Source organism: Aquarana catesbeiana, linkage group LG11, assembly GCF_042186555.1.
Source record: "Aquarana catesbeiana isolate 2022-GZ linkage group LG11, ASM4218655v1, whole genome shotgun sequence".
Taxonomy (NCBI): domain Eukaryota; kingdom Metazoa; phylum Chordata; class Amphibia; order Anura; family Ranidae; genus Aquarana; species Aquarana catesbeiana.
Window position 1 is genome coordinate 229741594 of NC_133334.1, and position 25040 is coordinate 229766633.

The 25040-nt window shown below is 42.0% G+C and overlaps 1 protein-coding gene across 1 annotated transcript in view; it reads right to left on the reverse strand.

Moving 5' to 3' along the window:
* LOC141112546 (receptor-interacting serine/threonine-protein kinase 2-like) overlaps positions 1-25040 on the reverse strand; it is a 106925-nt gene that overhangs the window by 70325 nt on the left and 11560 nt on the right. The window contains exons 2-3 of the mRNA XM_073605464.1: positions 16765-17034; positions 7473-7626 (exon numbers count right to left, since the gene is read on the reverse strand). Coding sequence (XP_073461565.1) covers positions 7473-7626; positions 16765-16910 — 300 coding nt within the window. The 5' untranslated portion in view covers positions 16911-17034. The remainder of the gene's footprint in view (positions 1-7472; positions 7627-16764; positions 17035-25040) is intronic.

Below are 25040 nucleotides of genomic sequence, written 5' to 3' on the forward strand. Positions count from 1 at the left end.
CCCCCCCAGGGAAGCCGAGGTCGTCATAAGACAATGGGCAGGGAAGGAAGTAAAGTAGTTATTGTTACATCATGATGTACTTAGGTAAAGGACTTTACCTCTAACAGTGACCACACTAGACTTTAAGCTCATCACCTGCATACCAGCTACACCCAAGAAAACATATTTGTCTATAAATAGATGTAATATTGACGTCTGAAGGTTTTGCCATTCCTAATACAAAAAAGTTTAGGGTTTTTCCTATGTGTTGTATAATTTTATATACAATACTATTCACATTCTGATGAAGTAAGTAGTAGTTATGATTGTGTTTTGGTATAGGAATGGAGGCATGTGTGACATTATCAGATTTTGCTCTCATATAATTTGACAGTTATACAGTAGTTTGGACTTTTTTGACATTTACAGTTCATGGGTACTGAGCCCAGAGAATTTCTTCAAGTACATCTATGTCCTTAAATAGAAAGGACATATTTTATTGTAATTTTATTGACATACAAAATTTAGCTAAAACATCAAAGATATTTATTTTGGGGAACAAAATACTTTTGTTGGTTTTTCCCTCATTTAGTTAGGGATGTCTTTATTAAACAGTTTAGAGCTTTTATGTCCTGTGAAACTCTGTGCATCAAACATGAAGGTTATTGGGCTATTTTCGCTCTAGGTTAAATGTTATTCATTCATACAGAATAGAGTGAATCAGGAAAATACCACATTATAACCACTAGATGGAGATGATGATCACAGGAAATGCTTGTATGATTGTAAGCACCATCTTGTGGCCATATTTTCTTGATATCGTCTTGTAGATGACAGTCCCTCCACTGTCACCTTTTTTTCTTTTGGTGTCAGGAAAACTTGTCAGAAGTGATGATAGCAGAGGAACGAAGCAGTAAGCAGAAATTACACTTAGTGCTCTTAAGTGAGACATGTACACACTATAGAGGGATATGCTTTGCTCTAGGGCTGCAGAAATTAACGATTAATTCCTCGATTCATTTTTTTGATCAATCAAAATTTTTTTGATCGGTAGGCTGCCTGCCCTGGGGCTGCTTTGGGCCAAGCTGTGGCTGCAGCGCAGCGCTCCGCTCCCTCCTCCTCCTCCACTATATGTCATACACAGTCTGAGGGCATCTCCCGCTGTGTGTCTCCGAGCTGAGTGTGAAAACTTTGGCCGCGCTGTGAGAAAAGTCCCGCCCTCCTCCTAGATCAGCTCGTGTGATAGACAGAACACTGCGTCGATCACACGAGTTGATCTAGGAGGAGGGCGGGACTTTTCTCACAGCGTGGCCAAAGTTTTCACACTCAGCTCCGAGACACACAGTGGTAGATGCCCGCAGACTGTGTAATCCAGACACAGGCACTGACTACAGTGAGGCTGCGATTATGGGCATTGTGAGACTGCATTATGGGCACGGTGAGGCTGCCATTATAGGCACGGCGAGGCTGCGATTATGGGCACGGTGAGACAGCTTTATGGGCACGGTGAGGCTGTGATTATAGGCACGGCGAGGCTGCGATTATGGGCAGGGTGAGGCTGCGATTATGGGCACGGTGAGACAGCATTATGGGAACGGTGAGGCTGCGATTATGGGCACTGCGAGACTGCATTATGGGCACTGCGAGACTGCATTATGGGCACGGTGAGGCTGCCATTATAGGCATGGCGAGGCTGCGATTATGGGCACGGTGAGACTGCATTATGGGCACAGTGAGACTGTATTATGGGCATGGTGAGGCTGCCATTATAGGCACAGCGAGGCTGCGATTATGGGCACGGTGAGACTGCATTATGGGCACGGTGAGACTGTATTATAGGCATGGTGAGGCTGCCATTATAGGCATGGCGAGGCTGCGATTATGGGCACGGTGAGACTGCATTATGGGCACGGTGAGACTGTATTATGGGCATGGTGAGGCTGCCATTATAGGCATGGCGAGGCTGCGCTTATGGGCACGGTGAGACTGCATTATGGGCACGGTGAGGCTGTGATTATAGGCATGGCGAGGCTGCGATTATGGGCACAATGAGACAGCATTATGGGCACGGTAAGGCTGTGATTATGGGCATGGTAAGTCTGAGATTATGGGCACGGTGAGGCTGCGATTATGGGCACGGTAAGGCTGAGATTATGGGCACGGCGAGGCTGCGATTATGGGCATGGCGAGGCTGAGTTTATGGGCACGGCGAGGTTGAGTTTATGACGTGTGACATCCTAGCCATGCCCCGCTATGTCCGGCTTCGGCCGTTGCCATAACAATGGTGCTAAATCAGCTAAAAGTAGTTGGATCTGTATGTGCATTATAATTAATCAAAATTAATAAATAATTAATAAAAAATATCGATTAATCGAACACAAAAATTTTAATCAGTAACAGCCCTACTTTGTTCATATTTCATGTCTGAGGTTTACAACCTTTTTAAGATTGGAAATGAAAGCCAAGGAGGAGGAGGAGCCAATGAGGCTCTGCTGCATGCACAGAAGAAGAAGAGAGCAGAATGAGGGCTGTTCATTCACCATCCAATCAACAGGCTGTGAGTGGGATGGTGACGCCATTGCATTCCTTACCTCTAACAGAGAAAGTGGCGTCACTTTCCTAATTGTGTTACCTGTCAGAGGTGTATGAATCATAAAAGCAGCTGAAGAGAATGACAAATCCTTTGACACACAAGACATTTCACTTTTATATTTAAACATGTAGCTATTTGCTTGGAATTTACAACCTCTAATAGTAATATGTTTGACAGTGACTTATAGTCTTTAATGAAGGAAACACCCACAATGTTCCTTGTAGGCAGATACCATGTATTGATAACCGTATAGGCTTTAGGTGACCTGGAAATAATATTGAAATATGGCAATGCTGACATACATATGTTGTCAAAAGTATTGGGACGCCTGCCTTTACACGCACATGAAGATCCCAGTCTTCGTCCGTGGGGGTTCAGTATTGAGTTGGCCCACCCTTTGCAGCTATAACAGCTTCAACTCTTCTGGGAAAGCTGTCCACAAGGTTTAGGAGTGTGTTTATGGGAATGTTTGACCATTCCTCCAGAAGTACATTTGTGAGGTCAGGCACTGATGTTGGACGAGAAGGCCTGGCTCACATTCTCCGCTCTAATTCATCCCAAAGGTGTTCTATCAGGTTGGGGTCAGGACTCTGTGCAGGTCAGTCAAGTTCCTCCACCACAAACTCGCTCATCCATGTCTTTATGGACCTTGCTTTGTGCACTGGTGCACAGTCATGTTGGAACAGGAAGGGGCCATCCCCAAACTGTTCCCACAAAGTCGGGAGCATAAGATTGCCCAAAATATTTTGGTATGCTGACGCCTTCACTGGAACTAAGGAACCAAGCCCAATCCCTGAAAAACAACCCCACACCATAATCTTCCCTCCACCAAATGATTTGGACCAGTGCACAAAGCAAGGTCCATAAAGACATGGATGAGTGAGTTTGGGGTGTAGGAACTTGATTGGCCTGCACAGAGTCCTGACCTCAACTCGATAGAACACCTGTGGGACAAATTAGAGCAGAGACTCCGATCGTTCTGAACGCGGTGACGTAAAACACGTACGTCGGGACTATAAACGGGGCAGTAGCCAATAGCTTTCATCTCTTTATTTATTCTGAGCATGCGTGGCACTTTGTCCGTCGGATTTGTGTACACACGATCGGAATTTCCGACGACGGATTTTGTTGTCGGAAAATTTTATAGCAAGCTCTCAAACTTTGTGTGTCGGAAAATCCGATGGAAAATGTGTGATGGAGCCTACACACGGTCGAAATTTCCGACAACAAGGTCCTATCACACATTATCCGTCAGAAAATCCGACCGTGTGTACAGGGCATTAGACTGGGATGCCATTAAAGTTCATGTGCGTGTAAAGGCAGGCGTCACAATACTTTTGACAATATAGTGTATATCTTATTAATTCATTTACATCCCCAATCTGGGCTCCAGAAATACATAAATGTCTTTTGCGGTGGGGCCTCCAAGGGTTAAATGCTCATTAGGTTTAGGCCTCATGCACACTGGGCATTTTTAACGCTGTTTTTAGGAGCGTCTGCAATTTTTTTTTTCTTGCCTCTACGCTCCTGCATGTTAGTCTATGGGGTTGATTTACTAAAGGCAAATAGACTGTGCACTTCGCAGAGTGCAATTCCAGAGCTTAGTAAATGAGGTAAGGCTTGACTTTGCAAAGAGTACCCAATCCTGTGCAAGGAAAATAAAAAAAACAGCATTTTTGCTTGCACATGATTGGATGATGGAAGTCAGCAGAGCTTCTGCTCATTTACTAAGCTCTGGAGCAACTGCTCTTGCAGAGGGCAACTGCACTTTGCCAAGTGCACAGTCTTTTTCCCTTTAGTAAATCAACCCCTATGTGTCCTGCAGAGGCAGGGGCAGGATTTAGGGGCAGAAGAAACCCACAGCCAGGGATCCAGCAGCAGTGTTTAGGCAGAAAAAAAACACCCTCCACGTGTAAACACGTCTAAAAGCACGTTAATGCTAGACGCGTTTAGCGCTCGAGCGTTAATTTATTTCAATGGCCAGGATCAATTATTATTTATTCTGGCACCACTAAGCGCCACTTCTCATCTGAGAGGTTCAGGGCCAGTGCTACCACTAGGCAAACTAGGCAGCCGCCTAGGGCGCACTGTTGCCGGGGGGTGCCCCGCCACTGGTGTTCCTACTCTCTCTGCAGCAAGCAACTAAGTCTCAGCATCAGCAGGCAACCGCTGCTCTGTTCGCACCTAGTGTCAGAGGCGCAACGGCGCTGGAGGAGGACTGTGTCTGTGTCCCAACTTCTGTATTAATTGAAGCAAGCAAACATTGATTGATGGTCACTGGTAGGCTGTATTGATGGGCGCTGGTGAGGCTGCATTAATAGGCGCTGGTAGGCTACATTGATGGGCACTGGTGAGGTTACATTGATGGGCGCTGGTGAGGCTACATTGATGGGCGCTGGTGAGGCTGCATTGATGGGCGCTGGTGAGGCTGCATTTGATGGGCGCTGGTGAGGCTGCATTTGATGGGCGCTGGTGAGGCTGCATTGATGGGCGCTGGTGAGGCTGCATTTGATGGGTGCTGGTGAGGCTGCATTGACCACAGCAGCGTGGTAAAATGTAGACATACTGCATTTTATGGCAGCGCACCGAGCCAAATTGCAATGTCGGGCAGCGCAAGGCATCAAGTTGCCTGACACTGCAGTGAATGAAGTGTACAAAAAAAGGGAGTTGTGATGTGCTGAATCGCGCACCACACTGCCCTCTAGCGGCGAATTGCCCTGGCTGCTCTGCGATTTAATGATTTGTGTGTGTGAAATCGTCCTTAGTGTTGTTTCTGTCCGCTGCGTCATTTCTCTGTATTGGAGTCACTTCAGACAAGTTTTCCTGACACCAAGCAAAAAAGATTGACAGGGGAGGGAGCTCCAGCACACAGCCGGTGATTGACAGCCTCAGCTTTGTTCCTTTGTGTTTTGTGAGGGGGGTGTCTCCCTTCCCTCCAATCAGCTCTCACTGTGCTGTGTGGTGTTACTTCAGTACCGCCCCCTGCTTTCTGCACTTTCAACAGATGTAGGGAAGAGAAGACTGCAGATAAACTAGTACAATGTATGTAGAAGGATTTGTTTCATCCTTGTGTTTCACCTGAGGCCAGTCACTTCACTGGGTATATGTGAGGGTTTACAACCACTTCTATAAGCATTCAACTTTTGAAAGGGTATTACCAAGGGCCCCATTGGGCATTTTTTAAATGTATTTTTAATTAATTTATTAATAATTAAAAATTAACTAACAATAATGTTTTATTAATTTACTTTTAATTCTAGGATTCAGCTCTAAACCATGGATTTAAATGACAGATTTACTTTTTTTTATAGATCTACTTTAAAGTGAAACTTTACTCATAACTCATAAGGTCAGCGGATCAGCCTCTACAAACTCTGCAGTGCCTAAAAATGGAGAGCAACTGAGCATGTGCAGAGTGGGGGTGAGACCGCGTATTACTGGATTTTGAACAGTATAGGCTCTTATTTTTACATATTGTAGCTATACCTGCAAAAGCAGCCAACATGAAGTGATCTAGTGGAACTTAATTTTCTAACTAAAGTTCCACTTTAACCTCTTCAGAAGATTTTACCTCCTCCCTGACCAGAGTACTTTCTGCGATTCGGCACTGCGTCACTTTAACTGACAATTGCGCCGTTGTGCGACGTTGCACCCAAACAAAATTGACATCCTTTTTTCCCCACAAATAGAGCTTTCTTTTGATGGTATTTGATCACTTCTGCGGATTTTATTTTTTGCGCTATAAAACAAAAAAAGAGTGATCATTTTGAAAAAAAAGCAATATTTTTTACTATAATAAATATCCCCTCAAAATATATAAAAAACACTATTTTTTTTCCTCAGTTTAGGCCAATATGTATTCTTCTACATATTTTTGGTAAAAAAAAACCGCAATAAGCGATTGGTTTGCGCAAAAGTTATAGGGTCTACAAAATAGGTAATAGATTTATGGCATTTTTATTAACAATTTTTTTTTATTAGTAATGGTGGTGATCTGCGTTTTTTATCAGGACTGCGACATTATGGCGGACACATTGGACACTTTTGACACTATTTTGGGACCATTGTCATTTATGCAGCGATCAGTGCTATAAAAATGCACTGATTACTGTGTAAATGACACTGGCAGTAAAGGGGTTAAACACTAGGGGGTGATCAAGGGGTTAAGTGTGTCCTAGGGAGTGATTCTAACTGTGGGGGGGATGGGCTTCAACTTACATGACAGAGATCATTGCTCCCGATCACAGGGAGCAGTGGATCTGTGTCATGTCACAAGGCAGAACAGGGAAATGCTTTGCTTACACGGTCACTTCCCCGTTCTGCGGCTCCGTGACACGATCGGCGTGAGACCGGCAGACATTGAGTCCGCCGGTCCCGCGGGCACGGTCATGCTGTACGCGGCGGGCGTGCGCCTGCTAGCAGCCCCAATTAAAGGGGACGTACAGGTTCGCCCATTTGCCCACCGCTGCCATTATGCCGACGTACATCGGTGTGCGTCGGCAAGTGGTTAAGGATCTTTGCTTTCTCTGTTCATCGAAGATCTGTTAACAGATTCCCTGCTGAATCAGAACAGAACAGATGTTGCTTTTGTGACATCCGTGCCCGTTCAGCTTTTGTCCACATTTTGACAGCGGACCTCGGTGGACCCATTCTGGATCTATGGATGGTTCGATGAAAACGGACTTGCCTCTGTTTACATCAGTTACCGTCCCTTTCTGTTTTTTTTCTGGACTTGGACAGACTCTGAGATGGGCGGATGTAAACGGACGCACATCCGTTTACATTCGCCTGCCCATAAACTTGCGTGGAGCTTCCAATCAGGTCTGCCGGAAACACAGACAGTCCATGTGAAAGGATCCTGAAGCATTCTTTCATGGTACATCAAATGACTATGACACACCTGGTATATAAGAGAGTGCAGGGATCCGTTTGGCATCCATTGTGTTACAATACCCAACGTGTTTGGTGTCCGATAAATCCCCACCATTTGTGTCACGTGCTCTGATTTTATCCTGCTGATATATTCGATATGGTTCTGGACCGCTTGTCGGGACCTGAAAGGGAGAGAGTGTATTTAAATGATTATATGGTATATATTAGTGAGTGCACACAAATTGATTGGGATCTCTTTATTACATGGTAAATAAAAGTCCGCTGAATTATAACCTCACCTACCTTGCAAATGCTGAAATCTCGTTCTGCAGTTCTTTCTTTATACAGTAAAACCTTGGTTTGAGACTAACTTGGTTTGAGAGCGTTTTGCAAGACAAGCAACATTTTTTTAATAAATTTTGACTTGATATACAAGCGATGTCTTGATATACAAGTAGCGTCATGTCACAACTGAGTATAAAAGAGAAGAGAGGCGCCTCTAAGTGTAGCAATATGGTTACATTTAATGAAGGTACATCATTTAGCAACTCACATGGTTGATGACCGCCATCGACGTTGTCCCTTCCATGCTTGACTCCACAAACAGTTCAATCGCTCTACTGCAGGGTAGTCTTCCCGGTCACGATTACAGACTGAGGGATGAGGGATGGTCTTTGTGGACAGCTTTACCCCGGATGAGGAAAAGATGATCCGCCCTCCGGTGATTGCTCTTAAAAAGTGTAATATTTATTGACAAGCCACAGTGACCAAAAGCAAATGAGAACAGTTGACACGTTTCAGCCTATAAGGCCTTAGTCATAACCATGGCTAAGGCCTTGTTGGCTGAAACGCGTCAACTGTTCTCATTTGCGTTTGGTCACTGAGGCTTTTCAAAAAATATTACACTTTTTAAGAGCAATCATTAGAGTGCGGATCATCTTTTCCTCATTTCCCTACTCAGCCAGCGACTGTGGATCGTGCACCCGGGATCTCTGCTTTCTATGTGATGTATGGGTAGTAGCACTGACTTTTTTGTTTATATGCTTTACCCCGGATGCCTGCATACTTAGATGTGCCTCTTTTAATCATCAACCATGTGAGTTGCTAAATACTGTACCTTCATTAAATGTAACCATATTGCTACACTTAGAGGCGCCTCTCTTCTCTTTTATACTCTGTAGCTCCTGCTGGATTTAATCCCCTTGTGGAGGCTTCCATTTGTGGATGGACATTTTATGGTTACACAACCTATCATATTGCTATAATACTTTTATAACTTTAAACTGAAGGACTTTTGAATAAATGGTTGTGGAACGAATCATCTGAGTTTCCATTATTTCTTCTGGGGAAATTCGCTTTGATATACGAGTGCTTTGGATTACAAGCATATTTCCGGAATGAATTATGCTCACAATCCAAGGTTTTACTGTATGGGATCTGGACCTGTATCTCATTTGAATATTTTAATTGTTCTTCAATTGCAACTTTGTGTGCTTGGCTTGTACTACTCGAAGCACTGTATACCATGTCTGTATTTTCTTCTATACAAAGTTTAATAAAAGAGTTAGGCCCCTTTCACACTGGGGCGGTGGGGGCGCCGGCGGTACAACAGCGCTATTTTTAGCGCTGCTGTACCGTCGTTCTTGCAGCGGTATTCGGCCGCTAGCGGTGCGGTTTTAACCCCCGCTGGCGGCCGAAAAAGGGTTAAAATCCCTCGTACAGCGCGGCTATAGCCGCGGTATAGCCACGCTGTCCCATTGATTTCAATGGGCAGGAGCGGTGAAGGAGCGGTGAATACACCGCTCCTTCACCGCTCCAAAAAAGCGGTTTGCAGGACTTTTTTCACAGTCCTGCCTGCGCACCGCTTCAGTATGAAAGCCCTCGGGCTTTCACACTGAACAAACAGCGGAGGCTGTTTAGGGGCGGTTTGCAGGTGGTATTTTTAGCGCAATACCGCCTGCAAACCGCCCCAGTGTGAAAGGGGTCTTAATGAAAATAAAAAGTGACACTAAACTCTGATTTAAAAAAAAAAAAGAAAGTACTGTATGTATTCTTAACTAAAAGTCCCTTCTATTGTTCTCAGCTTCCTCCAGTTCTCCAAATTCCTTTTTGTTTTATTTTTGCTGCTGTGATCCAACTTCCTGAGATGGACTATGGGATTTGTCGTGTGCATAGAGCAGTACACAGGACCGCAACTAATGTGCACTGCTCTTTCCGATCAAACAAAAGTAAGAGGAAAAGGATAGGTTCGGGAGCTCACAAAGCACATTACCAGAACATTTCAAGCACATTTACAAGGAGACAGAATCACCCCCTCTTTAAAATAATCACATTGTGTTGCTTTGCAGCCTGAAATGAAGACAGACGCAATTTTTGTTTTATCCAGCTGTGTTTACTCAGTGCAACCTATAACATCCAAGTGAAAGATATAACACCAACATGTCAGAGTTTTTTTTTTTTTATTGTAAAAACAGAATCACTGAGTTGGAAAAAGGATCACCCCCTCCTAAAAATGACTTGTAAATTCAATCAGGTGTAGATAATCATGATTCAGTGGCACACAAAGCCATTTGACGTTCAACTGTGATCAGTTGTGGACATTTTGATTAGCTTAGCATTAAAAGAGCTTTCCTGGAGCATTTCAGTCCCTGGTTATGCAACTGAAGCAAACATTCAACTATTGGTGGCTTGAGCTATTTTGCAAAGAAGAATATGCAAAAAATTTCACTCTCTAGATGTGCAAAGCTGGTAAAGACATCCCCAAAAAGACTTGCAGCTGTAATTGCAGTGAAAGGAGGTTCTACAAAGTATTGACTCGGGGGGGCTGAATACAAATGCTCGCCACACTTTTCACATATTTACAGTAAAACCTCGGATTGCGAGCATAATTCATTCCAGAAACATGTTTGTAATCCAAAGCACTCGTATATCACAGCGAATTTCCCGATAAGAAATGATGGGAACTCAGATGATTCGTTCCACAACCATTTATTCATAAGTCCTTCAGTTTATAGTCCATAAATGTGTAACCATAAAATGTCCATTTACAAACGGAAGCCTCCACAAGGGGATTAGAAGCAAATTCCAGCAGGAACTACAGAGTATTGATGATTAAAACAGGCACATCTAAGTATGCAGGCATCCGTGGTAAAGCTGCCCACTTAGACCATCCTCAACACTGCCGGCTCTCACCGTTGTCAGTCTACAATTGTGACCGAGAAGACTACCCTGCAATAGAGCAATCTGAAACCGAGGCTTGAAGCGCTCATGGAGTGCAGCGTGGAATGGATATTGTTGATGGTGGTGTGGAGGACGGTCTATGTGGACAGCTTTACCCTGGATGCCTGCAAACTTAAATTTGCCTGTTTTAATTATCAACCATGTGAGTTTCTAAATGTTGTACCTTCATTAAATGTAACCATATTGCTACACTTAGAGGCGCCTCTCTTCTCTTTTGTACTCTGTTGTGATGTGATGCTACTTTTATATCAAGACATCGCTCGTTTATCAAGTCAAAATTTATAAAACAAAAACACTCTCAGACCATGTTACTCTCAATCCAAGGTTTACTGTATTTGTAAAAGAATTTTGAAAAACATTTACAGTATCATTTTCCTTTTCCACTTTGTGTTGGTCTATCACATAAAATCCCAATAAAATACATTTACGTTTTTGGTTGTAACATGACAAAATGTGGAAAATTTCAAGGGGTGTGAATACTTTTTCAAGGCACTGTATGTGTGTCGGAAATACAGCTCACCATCCAAATTACACCATTCCTACAGTAAAGCATGGAGGTGGTAATATCCCGTTATGGAGGTGTTTTCTCTGCAGCTGGGACTGGAGCACTTGTCAGGATAGAAGGAAGAATGCATGGGGCAAAATACCATCAAATTCTTGAGGAAAATCTGCTGCTCTCTGCCAGAATGTTGTCAATGGGAATAAGCTTTACCTTCCAACATGACAATGACCCAAAGCACACAGCAAAAATGACCACACAGCGGTTGAAGGAGAAAGAGGTGAATTTCCTTGCATGGCCTAGTCAGAGCCCAGACTTAAACCCCATTGAAAATCTGAGGAATCACTTGAAGATTGCAGTCCACAAATGGTCACCATCACATTTTGAACTTGAGCAGTTCTGCAAAGAAGAGTGGGCAAATATTGCAAAGTCTAGATGTGCAAAGTTAGTAGAGACATTTCCCAACAGACTAAAAGCTGTAATTAAAGCAAAAGGTGGTCCAACAAAATACTGACACAAGGGGGTGATCCTTTTTTCTAACTCATTGACTCTGTTTTTGAATAGTTTTTTTTCTGACATGTTGGTGTTCTATCTTTCACTTGGATGTTAGGAGTTGTACTAGTAAATACAGCTGGATAAAATGAAAACTGTGTCTGTCTTCATTTTTAGGCTGCAAAGCAAAAAAAATTTGATTATTTTAAAAGTGGGGTGATTCTTTTCTATACACACTGTGTATAGAATGCAAGGCTATTGAGTGGTGGATGTGTATGGATTATTTTTGAGTATAAAGATATTGTTTATTATAATTTTCTATACCTTAAAGTACTTCTGAAAGCTCAACATTTTTTACCCTAATACATTCTCTGCATTAAGGTAAAAAATGTCCCAATAAGGATGCTTTCACACTGCTCTGTTGAAAAAAACGCAGTGAAAATGCATATGCGTTTTTGCAATGTTTTAGATTCAGTGCATTTCCGGTGTGGTTTCTGGGTGCCTATTACCCAGCAATGACCTGTGAAACTTGGACATGCGACTCAAAAAAACGCACCAAAAACGTAACGCAGGTACCACTTTTGATGCATTTTGTATGAATTTGAATAGGGATCTGCGTTTTTGGTGCCATACCTAAGATTCGGCATGCAGGACTTTTCAAAACACGCCGTACCTGCAGCGCAGTGGTGTGAAGAGTCCCAATGATTTTAAGGGATTGTGTTTTTGTAGCAGTTTTAGCATGGTAAAAACGCAGCAAAAATGCATCCTTATAAAAGTAGCCTTGTTGTATCGCCCCCTTACCTATCTCGATCCAGCACTGTGTCTGCCTTTTTTTGGTCCGCGCTGGAATCGAATCGCATGAGTGTTCAGACCCATGCGATCCGATTCCATAGTTCACACTGCGTTCTGCGAACCGATTTTGGGGTGTCATTAACTTTCTGTTGACACTCGCAGTGGTTTGCAGCTGTCAGTATGAACTGCCTGAGAGTCAGATCCCGCACAGGAATCGCAACGGTTCCCGCATCTCACCGGTGTGAACCAAGACTAAAGGGAACCCGGGGGGCAAAAATTCTAAACAACAAAAATTACGTTTTGAAAGTGAAAAAACCAAAATAATTGGTTGTAGCTTATTGCCTAAAGTTAAAATTGTGTTGTGTCATATTTGGAAACTCTTCTATATGAGTCATGACTTTGTCAGCTCTAGTTGACAGGTTAGCTTCATCTAAGCTTCTTACCCAGAGGCCACTGAAATTCTGTTTTAAACATATTACTTGTGTACAGAAATCCAAAGACCATAACAATGATATCTTTACAATCTGTACAAGACATTTTTGGGCATTATCTAGGGACGGCATCTAGACTGTGATGCTGGCTCTATGGCTCATAATTGACGCATTCATGTATACATAGCTCCCAACTGTCCCTGATTTCGAGGGGCTGTCCCTGATTTGGAGCAATGTCCCTCTGTCCCTCTTTCATTTGTCCCTCATTTTGGTCTGATCTATATAGTTGTATATAAAATGAACTTTTTATCTTTCAAAAAGTGTTTCCCAGTCCTAAACCTTTCATCCAATTTCTAAATTGCTGCATTTGTAAAATCTAAAAGCCAATATAAAGGAATAGTAGTGGTAAAAAAAAAAGCCCTTGTGGATTTAATTAACCTTTTTTTTTGGTTAAGTCTCCTTTAAGGGGGTGTGGCAGGAGGTGTGTCCTATGCCTACATACATTTGCTAGTAGGTGTCCCACATTCCCATCTCAAAATGTTGGGAGGTATGATGTAAGTCCAGATTCTAGTGCAGTTCTTGGCTGTGTTCACAAATTTCTGACACAGATCAGCACTGTAATAGATGTTGTAGATACTGTATGTGCGTGTAGGAGAGGGGGCATGCATTGGTGTTCTGCATTGCCTTTCATTGTGTGTATAAAAATATGTTGCGCTGATTCATATACCATTTTTTTTTACATAAAATACCAAATTACCATAAATCAGAACTGTGCTTCCTATAGACATTTGTGTAATTATAATCAAACTGCGATACAATGCACCAATCGTGATCAAGGCCACATAGATGATTCAATTTGGTGAGATCAGATTGTGTGATAGCAAACACCTCCACCAAGCTTCTTTTGGGCACATGCTCATACAAAAACTGACAACCCTGGCTGTATGGAAATATCTCTCTCTCTCGCAGAGTGCTACCAAGCCACTCCCTACATGTTTCGGTGTATTGACATCATCAGGGGCGCTTTCCTAGTGTCCCTGATGATGCCAGAACAACAAAATGCATAGGGAGTGGCTTGATAGACCTCTAAAGGCCTGATGGTGACTCCCAAAGTCAGGGAGAGCTGACATTCCTCCTCAGGGTGCAGGTTACTAGGCATAGTGGGTGTAGTGCAAGATGGAAAGATGGGCGGCAGTCACTTTAAAAATTAAGAAAGAGAGGTTTTATTTCTCTTAACAGGAACAGGAGAGAGAGGGTTAGGGCACAGGACACCCTTTGGCAAATATAATAGCAACTTGGCAGACTCTGCAGGCAAAAATAGAACTAGGCAGACAGTAGACATGTGCAATCTGTTTCGTATCGAATCGAAATTCGGCCGAATTTTGCATCTTTCGGACATTCGGATGCATCTGAATGTCCGAATAAGAAAATAACGAAGATCTAATGAAACAAAAGGTCAACTCAAAGTAAATTTTACAGTCCAATCAGCTGATTAATTTTGTGCTGGAGGTTGGATTACTGGCAAAGTGCATTCCTGAGAACTGAGTGAGAAGGGTGTTGTATTGTATTTGAGCAGAGGAGAAGAGATATTGTCATTGTGTGTGTTAACAGATTCAATAAACAAACAACTTTCCAAACTACGAATCATTATCACAAATCAGTATACATACATAAATATCGAATTTCAACTAATACGAAAGAAATTATAGCGCATATAACGAATGAATTCGACATGATTTGAGATTCAGTATAACGAATATCGACACTCTACAGAAATAACGAATTATTCGAAAACAAATTAGCGGAACATAAGGAATATAACAGAACGAAATTATGTATTTTACAAATGAAAACGAAACTAAACTAAACAAAATTTTCTGTTGTGCACAAGTCTAGCAGACAGCAATACAGAAAAAGGGCCTTTAAGCTGATTGCAGCGATCTGTATTTGTAGCAGCTGTCTCCTATAGCAATAACTTCATTCACAGTATCCCACTGTAGATCTTCAAGCTTAGCTCCCAGCTACCCGCAGGACTTCTCAAGCTTCCTGCTGTATTCTTCCAGCTCTGCTCACCGTCTCCCACTGGACTTCTTGGACTCTCTGCTACCTGCTGGATCCCTTGAGCTCAACTCACAGCTACCCGCCGTACTCTTCAAGCTTCACCCACGCTACCCGCTGGGCTACTGGACTCACAGCTACCTGCTGGATCCCTCAGGCTTGACTCACATCTACCTGCTGTACTTATATTCAAGCTCTACTTACAGCTACCTGCTGTACTCCTTCAAGCTCTACTTACAGTGTAGTACCTCCTGTGTACAATAGATACATTTAGATGAGCTCTTTTTGTGGCCAGGGAAGCCAGGGTTCATTTGTTTAGAGTTAGTTTGGCAGAACTCCAAGGGCTGAGTCTCTGTCGCCTCCCCCTGGGCTTCTAGAACTGCTGGAGAGTTCTGGAACTTAGAGGGCGGAGGGGCAGAGATGAGGCCTGAATATTTATGGAGTCTCCTTCAATCTCTAGGTGAAGATGGCCCAGAAGGTGGAGAGACAGTCCATACATATTCTGGAGCCTGGCCATGTGGGAGCAATGTCCAGGGTCCAGTTGCCTGGAGGGGCGGTAGAAAAAAGCCAGCAACAGCCAGAAAGAGAGAGAGAGAGCAGCAGAGGAAGCCTCATATCCTATCAGCCTCAGCTAGGTATAGAGTCACACTGGGAGCCATTGGGACCTGTCCAGAAGATGGCCTGTTTAGCAGTCATCACATGAGCTACAGGATCTTTCAAAGCGGCTGAGTGAGTAGCTTGAGTGAGTAGCTGAAACCACTACATCTCAGAGCCTATAGAGGAGTAGCAGCCAGGTGCAATCCCCAGCTACCTATCTACAGATGGACAGCTTAGAGCCACTTAAAGCCAGCACAGCTACCCTACACCTCTTGGGTGGGGATTTTAAGGAGGAGCCAGGTGCCTTGGCATTTTCCCACAGAAGGAAGGCCCCTGCATTCAGTGTTGTGAACTCTTTTCTTTACCAGTTGAGCTGATCCATCTATCCTATGGGATGACCTTGTGATTTTTGGTAACAGAGACAGTTTCAAGTCCTCAAGTGCCATTCAACTACCGTTCTGCGCACCCCATACCTTCTTATCCTTATCCAAGTTTATCTTCCGCTCGGCCAAATAATTAAATTCAAAATACTAACAACTACGTACAAAGCCATCCACAATTTAGCCCCCAGTTACATCACTAGCCTAGTCTCTAAATACCAACCTACTTGTTCTCTTCGTTCCTCTCAACACCTCCTTCTCTCTAGCTCCCTCGTCACCTCCTCCCATGCTCGCCTCCAGGACTTTTCCAAAGCCTCTCCAATCCTATATAATGCCCTACCCCAATCTGTCCGCTTATCTCCTACTCTACTAACTTTTAGACGATCCCTGAAAACCCTTCTCTTCATAGAAGCCTACCTTATCCACACCTAACAATTTTTTTTTTTATTTTCTCCATCAGATCACCCCCCACAGTTATTACCTTTTGTTTCCACTTGACCCTCCCTTCTAGATTGTAAGATATAACGAGCAGGGCCCTTTGATCCCTCCTGTATTGATTTGTATTGTAAGTGTACTGTCTGCCCTCATGTTGTAAAGCGCTGCGCAAACTGTTGGTGCTATATAAATAATGTATATAATAATAATAATAACAATCCCCTAATAAACCAAAAACAAAACAAAGAACCCCAGACTGGTTTTCGAAATTTGAGCGAATGACGGCGAATTCCTGTTGCCTGGCTGTGCATGCAGAGGGAAAACCCAAAAATCCAGCAGCCCTTGCAGGGGCAGCGCTACATCAGCATTACTAATTTTTACCATAGTTCTGCTTACCTGTCATTGAGTTCAGACAAAGATAAAAGTTTTATCAGGACATCAGTACGTGTGGGTCCATAGGTGGATTTATAGACCTTTTCTGTGCTTGTGTCCACTACAGAGTAACTCTTCAGATCCTCTTGTCTTATCCGGGACAGGGACATTTCTGACAGCGGGGTGGTCCAGTCCACATACACCAGAGGATACTATGGAGAACACAACTGCAAATCTATCTACTACATGATCCCAGAAGAGCTCCTTAAAGGTAGAAGGTCGAAAGCCAAGAGCCTAAAAAAATAAAAAAAAATCTCAATATTTCTAAACAAGACAATCACATCTTACAATTAATAGAGGAGAAAGAGTTAACATGACTAAAACTTTAAAATAGCTGACAGAGGAATATCCTTATTTTAGGGTCTTGTTTGTCAGGATGACCACAGGATAGATAAGGTCTGGTAAGAACTGGTTATGAAATGATGTCTTCAGACAAAGTCAAAACGTCAGCATTAAATAGTTTAAATTATGTTTCTAGATAATACCAACCGTCATCTAAAATACTAGCTTAGACTATGTCTGAGATGCTATATGTTTATATAGGAATTATGTGTCATGTGATGTACTCTGTCCTCCCTCCCGCCTTTTCTTTGTGCAATATTCTTTGTCCATATCCTGTATATAACTCTGCTCACCTGCCATTAAAACTAAGCATTCATTTAAATGGCTATCTTGTCTTGTGCATTGTATGCTTCCGGAGCTCTGACAGAATTCTCACTGATTGTCCAGGTCTAAGCAGATTTAACCCTTACAACAATCACACTCAAGAAACTAGCCCATGTACACTTCCACATCAATAAAATGTGTTGCAATTCATTTGAAAGAGATCCGAGCACGGTAAGGGCTTGTTCACACTTGTTTTTCTCTCTGAAGAGCGATCCACATTTGACTCACTCTTCAGAGAGCATTTGACAGGCGGTGAGGTGGTGTTGTATTGCCGAATCACCTCCTGTGTTAACCCCTTGAACCCCACATGCATTGCTTGCAGTTTCTGAGCATTTGCGTTCACTTGAATGGGTCGTGTAGAGCGGACAGTGGCGCCCGCCAAATGCAACAGGTAGTATATTTCCTCACGCAGCATATGTACACCCCTGACTGCTGCCTCTGCATCTAAAGGGGTAGCGGTTGAGAGGTGGTAAAAGTGCAGCTCAACTGCAGGGTTTTACTGCCCCCAATCACTAGAGTGAACAAGCCCTAAGGGGGCGGGTGAAAGTGCTGCAAGGAAGTAAATGGCCCATTATAGTGACACTAAACTGGGGCTGGGGCACTTTAAAAATGTATTTATTTATTTTTTCTTATTTATTTTATTCTTACACTGTCCCTTAAAAAAAAATTAAAAAATCCTGATCACTTTTATCACAAGGAATGTAAACACCCAATAACAGGTACTCTTTAAAGAGGGATCTGGGGTCTATAAGACCCCAAACCCCTCCTCTGCACTTTAAAGTATTCAAAATGCCAAAATCTGCATTTATGAATACTGTGGATTTTTTAAATGGCGCCGTTGGCTGCCGAGTATACCGGAAGTGGTGTGGGCTAACATTGCTTTCGGGTTACTACATCGAAGACCCCGTTTAAAGCTGACTCCAGCTTTGTTTGGGACTCCGGCCAGCGGAGACATGCTAGCTGGTTGCTCGGGTCTCCCGGTGGGACGCAGTGGCGCCACCCAGTTGGTCGGGTAACAGACGGTCAGTCCTTTGGTGGGCCGGGTCATTAGACTTTAATTACCCAAAGATAAAAAGATAAGCCCTGTTATCCAGAGCACCCTACATTTCTTTACCTTAGGCATCACTCCGGTACAACCACTTCAGCAAAATGACGTACAGGTACATGATTTTGCGGGAAGTGGTTAAATCTGCTAATAGATGACAATGCTGCTGTGTCTCCAGTGCTCCTTCATCCAGAGTTGTGTCTCACTAATACAGGATATGTGCTACTGGGCAGATCACCAGGTGAAAACAGAGGGGGAAAAAAGACTAAAAAAAAGAAAACTGATGCAGCCATCTACATATTTGGCTTTGGGTTTAAAAGTTTCATTTTCTTTCTTGTCTGTTGTCCCTGTTAGGCAGATTTACTATTGTGACACCTTGGTCGCCTAGGAACCCCAAGGTACACACAAAATGTAATAGACCTGATAGACTTCTGAACCGGTCCGGCAATTGCTGTCTGTGTCAGCATTGGGGAAATCCCGACCCCCCCAGTTCCTGATCTTTCTGCCAAACATTAAACAGTACAGAAAGTATGGAAATCTCCCCAATGGGGACACAGACAGCAATAAAAAAAAAAAAAAAAAAAAAAACCAACAGAGATTTCCTTATACTGTCCAAATTGTAGGCTTTAAAAGTAGAAACCTCAATGTAAAAGCCTTATCCTTACATACACAGATGGCAAGATCATGGCTAAGAGATAGGTTGACATGCATTCCAGCATAAGGAACGGTAGTTTCCAGAGTTATCCGAAATATTTTTAAATCTAAACATTCGAGGTTCTTGTGATAGCAAACCCACCAGGTTTGTTTATATTGGTTACACACCAGTGTACATAATGCATGAATCTCAGCAAGTCTGCGTTATGTTTAACCGCTTCAGTCCCGGAAGATTTTACCTCCTTCCTGACCAGAGCACTTTTTGCGATTCGGCGCTGCGTCGCTTTAACTGACAATTGCGCGGTCATGCGACGTTGCACCCAAACAAAATTGACGTCTTTTTTTTCACCACAAATGGAGATTTCTTTTGGTGGTACTTGATCACCTCTGTGTTTTTATTTTTTGCACTACAAACAAAAAAAAGCGACAATTTTGAAAAAAAAAAAATTTTTTATTTTTTGCTATAATAAATATCCCCCAAAAATATATAAAAAAACTATTTTTTTCCTCAGTTTAGGCCGATATATATTCTAATCTCAATAAGTGTATATTGATTGGTTTGCGCAAAAGTTATAGTGTCTACAAAATAGGGGGTAGTTTTATGGCATTTTTATTATTAATTTTTTTTTTATTTACTAGTAATGGCGACGATCTTTTTAATTTTCATCGGGACTTGCTTGTATTAAGGTGGGTAAAACATGGAGTTTAGGAGTAATGCACTAGATGCAATGCATACAGGTCATACACAGAGGGAGCAGGAGGTGAAGGTGTTACAGGTCACATACCCTGGTGCGGGGAGGATGGAGATGAGGGGTTATATACAGGTCACGGAAGAGAAGCTCAGGGCATAGGAGAGGATGGCGGTTGAAAGGGTTAAACAAAGTTACAAAGCATCTGTTGCTCCCTCTGACCTCTGTTTTTGTCTGGAACTAGTGAATGACTCACTCATTAGTTCCTCTTTCCTCCCCTTCCCCTGTTGTAAGACTGCACAATTTGCAACATATTGGTTGAAATGACTGGTCCTTGCCCATTCATAATGACCCTGCCCCACCTGGTCACTTAAAAGAAAAGTGCAGGAATTAAAAATAAGGAACAAACATACTCCCCTAGCTGTGCAATCCATATGAAGGGCGCCAACCTCAAACTCTTATATCTCACACTTAATAATACAAAGTTGCTGCCCCTTTTATAGTGCAAAAAACACTAAACAATAAACCAATGAAAAAAAAAGTAAGTAAGAGTATAAAAGTAAGAGTATATATTTTGTTTGCTTAAAGTGGAGTTCCACCCACTTTTACAACTCTTCAGCATCCCTCACTAAACTGTGCACTGTAAACTAATTGGATATTTTTTTTTCTTAGCACCTACTGTATATCTGCTGTATTCATTTTTCACTTCCTCCTCCCTGGCCGTGGCCCATCGCATCATTTCCTGTTTGCAATGCCTTCTGGGAAGGGGCAGCAACTTCCTGTGACACTGCCGTTGCTATGGAAACCTGACCTGAAACCTATTACACCGCTTGTGCTGCTCTGAGCATGTGCGAGATTTGCAAGGATGAGATCCAGGAAGAAATACAGTCTGGCTTCAGATGCCCACACTTAAGATGGCTATGGCCTGCTGTAAGTTTATAAAATAACAAACTACTGCTATAAACTAACAAAACAGACCTTAGTTTACAGACTAACTTTACTAGAATAAATTAAGCTTGTGTATTATAGGGGCATTTTTATTTAAAAAGTATAATTTTGGTCGGAACACCACTTTAAATAAGGCAGCGCCTTACTTTTTTTCATTGATACTCGGCTAGATGGCTGAAGCAGTGATCCAAAGCTGCAGCTGTCCCCCACCGGCTCTGTTCTCGGGTCCACTCTGAGGACGGAGCGGTGATTGGATCTTGGCGACGGTGGGTGCCTTGGGGACGGGGGCGACAGGCTCAGGCGATCTGCGGTGCGCTGAGAGAGCTGAGCCAGCTGCCAGTCAGGCATCTGGGTTGATCCCAACATTATTGATCCCAACATTGCCCCCTCATACTTTTTAATGTTCTCTTTCCCTCTCTAGGCCCATGCCCAATATAATTCATGGTGATAACGCCAACAATGGACTAACTTTAATACATGTGTATTGCTTACAATTACCTAGGACCTTAATTAAATTTTGGACTTATTTATATTTATATATATATATATATATATATATATATATATATATATATATATATATATATATATATATATATATATATATATATATATATATATATATATATATATATATATATATATATATATATATATATATACATACCTACACACACACACACATATACACATACATAATAGACTGAACTAACATCTTGGCTATTTTAAAATTATTTTTGGTACTTGAATTATATTATATATATATATATATATATATATATATATTTCTATTCAGTTAATATAAGTTACTCTTATGCTGCGTACACACGAGCGGACTTTTCAGCATCAAAGGTCCGACGGTCTTTCTGACGGACTTTCGACGGAGTTACGACGAACTTTTGGACGACTGGACTTGCCCACACACGAACGGACTAAAGTCCGTTCAAAAGTCCGTTGGTTTGAACGTGATGACATACGAAGGAACTAGAATAAGGAAGTTCATAGCCAGTAGCCAATAGCTGCCCTTGCGTCCTTTTTTTGTCCGTCGGACTAGCATACAGACGAACGGATTTTTTCGACCGGACTCGAGTCCGTCGGAAAGATTTGAAACATATTCCAAATCTAAAGTCCGTCTGATTTTCGACAGAAAAAGTCAGCTGAAGGTTCGATGAAGCCCACGCATGGTCGGATTGTCCGATGGATTTGTTTAGTCGGACCAGTCCGGTTCGAAAAGTCCGGTCGTATGTACACGGCATTACTTAGCGTCATATTTATACAATTCCCCTTGAGAATTGATCACATACACTATTTGAACATTGGACTATCTGTCTGATTTTTCAATGAATAAACTATTGTTATATACTCTGCAGTTGCTGTCACTTTTCCCATTCGCTGCGGCTTCCTCTGTTTTGGCTGTATACACCGGTCACATTCAGGTATATTTACATGTCTTAGATTGAATAAAATATATAACTGTCTATACATAAAAAGGAGTATTGTTATCACCATACTCCTGTCTGCATTTGGGGTTACTATTTAAATAATCGTTCTTTTCAGGGTTTTCCGCTTGGGCCCCAGCATATCCCACTGGCCAATTTCCTGCTGCGAGAGGAGTGTTCTCACCTCTTTTCTCTGGGGACTTTCCATAACACTCTAGTCCATTAAAAAAATGTTTTTGATGCCCAGACACTGTATATTGGCGAATCCACAGACCCAGCTCTTACTGCCATTTGTCTTCTCTTGTTTTCAAACGTTACATGATGGAATGTTAAAAAACCTCCTTTTTGCTATCAAGTACCATGTAAGTGTACATGTTAAACCTCTTATATAATCTGCTTATTTGATTATAGATGTTTTATTATTAGAAATGTACTGTTCCTTAACTATATTATACATGCATTTTCTTCCGCATACATCCCTGAAGAAGGAGAAAGATTATACTCCGAAACGCGTTGGGTGCAAAGAGGACTTCATATGCGTTGTAAATATGTTGACAACATCCCAAACTGTTTAAACATTCCATTGCTTCATATTTGTATATGTACCATTTTAGTGATCATGTCTAAACATTAATAAATATTTTTTGTAGTACAAATACTCTATATACTCTTTTAACTATATTTCTATGTGCCTTTAATGTCCAACTTAGGGGAGATCTCTTTCTTTGTTCAACATTATTGTCGGGATTGCTGCATAACCTCTGTGAGAGGGCTTTAGTCGGCAGTATCTGGGTCACAGGAGTGCAGAACTAAGTGCTACCCACCGCAAAGGATAATTTTCCATTTTTCTGGAGTGGGGTTTTAAGCTGGCCATAGACAGGTAGTCTACACACAAATTAGGTGAATGGAGGAATCCCACTTCTGGGACATCTTACGGCTGTAACAGATTGGCTGCAGAAAATGATCGATAAATGTTTTCCTTCGATAGAAGTTGATCAAACAACCAACTTCCCCTTGTCTCCCATCGAGCAGAGACAACCACACGCTGATCAAATTTTGATTCGTCCATGGCCAGCTTTAGAGCTATGGAGTTCAGGTTACAGGTATTAAAGGGCAGGTTAAGTATGTAGAGGGAGGTTAATCATTATGAATGTAAAAATAAAAATCAATAAAAAAAGAGGACATTTTAATTGTTCTGTCATGCCCAGTGGCCACCATGCAACTTATTTCCTTCTACTGCACCCTATTTTATATTTATGGTATATGCATAAATATCTGTCCTGCAAAGTGTTTGGCTTATCTGCCTGAAAATGAAAGTAAACTGTAGGCTGTTATCTGACTTACAACCAAGTCACAAGACAGCGTGATTTAAACTCATGATTTGCATTACTCATGTGAAATGTGATTGCTTACGCACTAGTGTCATCATCACATATTTTACTATCTATACAGATTGTCAGCACAGCATATCTGTCAGTAGACAATTGTTACTGCTGTTATGTCAAGTTAGAAAACACGCCAGCATATACGTACGTACCTGTAAGGCTTACAAAACATGAGCACTGAATCTTAATGAAAATCCAGTGCTTGCGTAATATCTGTTCTCTGAGTAATTTTAAAACATTGTCTTGGGTGTAGGAGTGCTCAAATGTAGGGGTGACCCAAACCTGGTTCCCAACAAACGCAAGCTCATCCCTACTCAAAAGAACGATTGCTGGGATTGAGATGAAGATCATGGGTCAGTGTTGCAGCAATTATTCATTAACATCGCAAAGAATATATGCAAAAGGTATCAGCTTTTATGTTTCATTAATCAGATTTATTAAAATAGAGCAAGCACCTAGTGAGTTGGGCAGCACTGCTAATTCTAGGGGTTGCCAAACTTTTCAATATGAGGGCCACATAATATATCTTACAAATATTCACAGGCCAAAAAAAAAATAGTTTTTTTAAATCAATGAATAATAAATTAATTAATACTTATTACTTAAATTTTTTTTTTTTTGGAATCAGCATGATAGGATTAGGAAAAAAGGAGAAAGACCTTCAGTAAAGCAAAATCCCTTATACATCAGAGCCCCCTTCACATCACAGTCCACCTTAGCAGTCCACCCTTTACAACTTAGTCCCCCATTAAAATCAACCGGTAAATCAGGGTCCCCATCAGATTCCTGTCATCTTTCATCAGGGTCCCTGTTAGAGTATCCTTACCATTGTATTTAGGCTTACAGCATAGCTGTGGCAGTGTAGCAGCAGGGTGGGATCTGGGATGCTGAGCAAGTTTGAACAAGGAAGTTCCATCCTCCTGTGAATGTTGGGGCAAGCAGCTCATTGGAGGTCCTAGCAAACTAACAACAAACTAACAGTGCAGCAGTGGAAAAGGGAACCTGCCCAGAATAATGCAGGGGGTTGGGGGTGGAAATGGAGACCACCTGAGCAGAATATTCTGAAATTCTAACCCTGAAGGACCCACTAGATTTTGATTGGTTCTTTACCAAGTGTTTGTGCAGAGGCAACCAGGCACACAGCATTTTCCACACTATAAAGCTGAATAAATAGGCCAGGGTAAGTAGTCTAGGGGATGTCTTTTAAGTATTTTTATTCAAAACTAATGGCACACAAATACACCTCACCCACACCTGTGTTACCACCACTGCGCTCCTGGATAAGTGCAAAATTGAAATAAAAATTCCTACAGCTGCCACTTAAATAAAGCAAATGTGTAAACAGTATTTAAACCTCTAAAAAATAGTGGCGTAAATAATGGCGCTGAATAAAAAACTAATGAACAAACAAACA